Raw genomic sequence first — 5,000 nt, forward strand, 5'->3', positions numbered from 1 at the left:
GCTACGCGTGGGCCTTGTTTTTAATATGTCCATGTAGGACCTGTCATATTAATAAAGACATTTTAATTTGGAGTGCCTTAGTCAGAGAATTTATTCTCATTTTTTGATCCTGGAAGTACTATACCTTGGACTAAAGAGCACCCAAACCCAAGAAGCCAACAAACTATCTGGATAAGAGCACGCCATACTCCACAAACTGATACATGTATACTGTATCTTGTTGCACAACACTTTCTATCCTAAAATAATATTTCCCCCCTACTTGTGCAGAATTCGGACCTAAACTTTAAAATCTTAGGTCCCTTATAAGTTGGCTGAATTTGCCATGTTACTCTGAAATGCAAAAATGTATATGTATGCAGTATTTTCCTTGTGTTTGCCATGAGTTAACATATCTTATCTTATCGCCTGCCAAATAAATGTATCTTCTCTTCTGAGATGCAGACATCAACATAGTTTTAAGCCTTACATTTAATGTCGCTGAAAATGCAGAAATCACTGAATTGTATGTACAGTATTACCCTTTTGTTTATGGGATATATTATAGGGTTATTCTATTCTATTCTCTTCTATTCTATTCTCTTCTATTCTATATTCTGTTCTGTTCTATTCTACTCTTTTCGTTTCTTTTCTATTCTGTTCTATTCTATTGTATTCTATTCTATTCTATGCTATTCTATTCTATTCTATTCTATTCTATTCTATTCTAAATAAATCGTCATGGTGTCTCCCGATGTGTAGAGATTGACAAGGAGAGCTGTGGGGACCCGGGGACGCCGCTGTACGGCATGCGGGAAGGTGACGGCTTCTCCAACGGGGACGTCCTGCGCTTCGAGTGCCAGTTTGGCTTCGAGCTCATCGGCGAGAAGACCATCTCCTGCCAGGACAACAACCAGTGGTCTGCCAACGTGCCCATATGCATATGTAAGTCCTGTGTGTGCCATGGCGTGTAATCTACTGTCAGTGGCTCTGCTCCCTCGGTGTCTGTCTGTCTGTCTGTCTGTTTGTTTCTCTCGCTCTCCACAATGACAAATACATTTAAAATGCTCGAAGAACTGCCTGAGGGTACAGTTTCAATTTTAATTCTCTCTCTCTCTCTCTCTCTCTCTCTCTCTCTCTCTCTCTCTCTCTCTCTCTCTCTCTCTCTCTCTCTCTCTCTCTCTCTCTCTCTCTCTCTCTCTCATGAAGTCAAGATGTAATTTAGACACTGAAGATATTGTGCCCAAGAGATGAAAGTAAAAAAAAAATGACATTGGCGTAGAAAACCATTTTTCATCGAATACCTATATCACTCTCGATATCTTGTTGTGTATCTTTCTTTCTATGATGTCTCCCTGTCACTTGAGCATGCACACAAAGATAGAGATAAGGGGAGAGAGAGAGAGAGAGAGAGAGAGAGAGAGAGAGAGAGAGAGAGAGAGAGAGAGACTGTGTGTAATAAAACTGAGACCTGATACTTAAAATTCTCATTCACTTGAAATCTAATTTATTTCATACCATTATCCAAGATATGGTGACACAAGTTGCCTGTGAAATCCAACTGACTGACACATTTGTCACCATTCGATCTCTAGCGTTGTGTTTTACATGCGACACAGCAAGAGTCGTAATGCCCTTTCTTTTATTTTTTAAAGGGGAAAATGAAAATTGAAACTTGTACCCCGAGGCAGTTCTTCGAGCATTATAAATGTATTTGTCATCGTGGAGGCTAGAAAATGTCACACAACGCAATCACCTCTCCATCTGTGCCACTGTGCTGTAGTCATGTATAACGTGGAATTGCTTTTAAATTACTTCAGCTAATTTCACTTTCTCTCGAAAATCAAAGCTCTTCAAAGAAATGCGACCGAAACACCAGTTCATGCATCCATATATGAAAGCTGAAGAAAATGCCATTTTTAATCCCGGTTATGCTAGTATCTTTTGCCTATGATCAAATGGGTTTTTAAATTCATTTCACAGACACAGATACTGAACGTGCAGCCGCGTCTTTTTGGCATGGCGTAACATACATGCATACTGACGAGCTCATTCCTGTGGTAGCCTATTTCAGAAGAGACCTCCTATTTTTAGCAAGAGGTGTCTTTGGGCACATATGCGCACATATGAATATTTCATTAGAAATGTAACATTTAATTGCTGTAATGCTGCAATATGGCAGCAAAAAGTACACACACAAGTACACACACACACACACACACACACAAACACACACATTGAATTTCTGTCCAACCGTTAGAGAGTTGAACACTTTTACTTGGTTCTAATTTGGTCCACACACATATGATTTTATACAGTGGATTGCTTTACATATACATACGTTATATGGCGCGTACTGGGTGATTAAGTCTAGTCATATGCATCTATCACAGAGAATTCACAGACCATTTGCACCCTCATTAAGGCTGTGAGTCTTATTTATATCGTCGCTTACACCTCAAAGCAATTAGCGTGTAGTGCAGCCTCATAACTACTACGCCATTAGAGAGATTTTTTTTTTGTTTAGTGCCTTCCTGTTGACAAATGTTACTTTCCCTGTCTGTCTGTCTGTCTGTCTGTCTGTCTGTCTGTCTGTCTGTCTGTCTGTCTCTCTCTCTCTCTCTCTCTCTCTCTCTCTCTCTCTCTCTCTCTCTCTCTCTCTCTCTCTCTCCTTCATGCCGTAAAAGCACATATTTTACTGATACTTATTCGTACATGTTGTACTCACACAGCTACTGTAGGTATACTTACTCAGTCAAACACACAAACACTCCCTATATTCTGTCCCTCTGTCTGTTCCTCCCCTGACTACTCTTTTCCATTCTCTTCTTTCTTCTTCTCTTCTCTACCCTTTCCTCTTTTTCTACCGGTTCCTTGCCTGTCAAACTTCACTGACCCTATAGGCAATGACCCTCCTGTTTATTCTGTGTGTGTGTGTTTACTTGCGCTCAGTGCTCTTTTCGTTCCTCGTTCTCGTCCTCATTGCACCAGTCCCTTGCCTATCAAACTTCACAGCCCCCGATGGGGACAGTGTTGTCCCCAAACCACCCCAAGGGCTGCGACAAGAACCTGAACTTTAGGGAGTGGAGCTGATGCTTCTGTGTACTGTACCTGCACTGACTGACTGCACTTTCTCTTTCTCTTTCTCTTTCTCTTTCTCTTCTCTTCTCTTCTCTTCTCTTCTCTTCTCTTCTCTTCTCTTCTCTTCTCTTCTCTTCTCTTCTCTTCTCTTCTCTTCTCTTCTCTTCTCTTCTCTTCTCTTCTCTTCTCTTCTTTCCATCCACCAGTCCCCTGCCTGTCCAACTTCACAGCTCCGATGGGGACAGTGTTGTCCCCAGACTATCCCGAAGGTTACGGTAAGAACCTGAACTGCGTGTGGCTGATCCTGTCGGAGCCCGGCAGCCGTATCCACCTGGCCTTCAACGACTTCGACCTCGAGGCTCCCTACGACTTCCTGACTGTCAAGGTAAAATCCTTTTATTTATTTATTTATTTATTTTTGGTGAGTTTTTGTTTGCAACATGATACCCTACACCAGTGGTTCTCAACCTTTTTTGATCAAACTCCCCCTTGGCCTCATCACAACCCTCCCAACGCCCCCTTGACCTCATCATAAGCCTGACAATGCCCCCCCCCCCCCAGTATTGAAAAAAATAAAGGGATTGCTGCTCCCCAATGGCAACTAAGCACAGCCCCTTTTCAGCTGTATCCTTCTCAACGTCCCCTAGAGCTCCCAAACGCCCCCTTGGGGGCTGTACCGCCTCCCGTTGAGAAACACTACCCTACCATGACCTTACTAAAGGCCCTGTGCACTGTCATAGGCCAAGTGGTGTATATATGGTAGTTGGGTTTTTCAGTGAATATTATAGTCTTTCACTGTTGGAACGGCATCTGTTAAGGAGCTACAAATGGTGCGATGAAATAAATATATGCTCTAAATTCACACCACCCAACTAGCCAAATGCTGGCTAGCCACTGACCCATTCGTGAATGTGCGTTTGGTCAGTAAGATTGCATAATATCTACTAGCCATTCTTTCTGGTGGTGAAAAAAGTTTACTTAGAGCCCTGGACATATGAAAAAAACAGCCCTGCCATGGCCTACCGGTAGGGCACTCGTCTACCATGGGTCCTTTTCCAACCCCTCCCTGTCTCTCTCCCCATTCGCTTCCTGTCCACTTCTCACACTGTCTTGTCGAATAAAGTTGAAAAAGACAAAGAAAAAGAATATATGAAAAAACAACATTTATTTAATGTATTTGTTGCAGGATGGTGAGTTCCTGGACTCTCCTGTGCTGGGCCGCTACTCGGGGGCTGAGGTGACGTCGCACCTGACCAGCAACACCAACATCCTGCGGCTGGAGTTCCAGGCCGATCACTCCATGTCCGGACGCGGCTTCAACATCACATACACCAGTGAGTCGCTCGTCTCCCAGGAAACCACATATGCATGTGTTTATGTGCAGTCATGTGCTCTCGGAAGGAGATATTATCCAGTCTCAGAAACTTGTATACTTGTGTAGTGTCAGTTCTGTAGTTCTGTTGTGTAATTTGTTTACTACCACTCAAACGGTCAATCTGCCCATTTACAAATGTTACCTTTTCACAAATATTTACCACCACCACCAAATTCTAAGTATTCATTATGACTGGAAAAACTGCTCTTTTCATACATACCCCAGTGGTGTAGTCTACTTTTTTGTGGCGGGTGTACTGTATATTTGGGCATTTTTTTAGGTGGGTATATTGTATTTACCAACCAGTGAGCAGACGGAACATCTTCTGATTGGCTGAGCAGGTGTCCTTTATTCCCCAGTAGCAGGACACCTATGATGTCATGCGGGCGTGCGGGCGTCCAAGTTGCTTCTTTTCTAACTTTCTGGCGAAATGCCGTTACTAGTTCTATCGCATCTGGTTGTCTAGTCAAGACCACGTCGTTAGTTCTATCGCATCTGGTTGTCTAGTCAAGACCCCGTTACTAATTCTATCGCATCTGGTTGTCAAGTCAAAACCCAGTCGTGG

The 5,000-nt window shown here is 42.9% G+C and overlaps 1 protein-coding gene across 1 annotated transcript in view; it reads left to right on the plus strand.

The window, feature by feature from the left end:
- The window catches only part of csmd3b (CUB and Sushi multiple domains 3b), an 810,903-nt gene that overhangs the window by 411,624 nt on the left and 394,279 nt on the right, over nt 1-5,000 (plus strand). Inside the window, exons 13-15 of the mRNA XM_063186185.1 lie at nt 742-924; nt 3,267-3,445; nt 4,247-4,394. Coding sequence (XP_063042255.1) covers nt 742-924; nt 3,267-3,445; nt 4,247-4,394 — 510 coding nt within the window. The remainder of the gene's footprint in view (nt 1-741; nt 925-3,266; nt 3,446-4,246; nt 4,395-5,000) is intronic.

The sequence above is a fragment of the Engraulis encrasicolus genome, chromosome 20, assembly GCF_034702125.1.
Source record: "Engraulis encrasicolus isolate BLACKSEA-1 chromosome 20, IST_EnEncr_1.0, whole genome shotgun sequence".
Classification (NCBI taxonomy): Eukaryota; Metazoa; Chordata; class Actinopteri; order Clupeiformes; family Engraulidae; genus Engraulis; species Engraulis encrasicolus.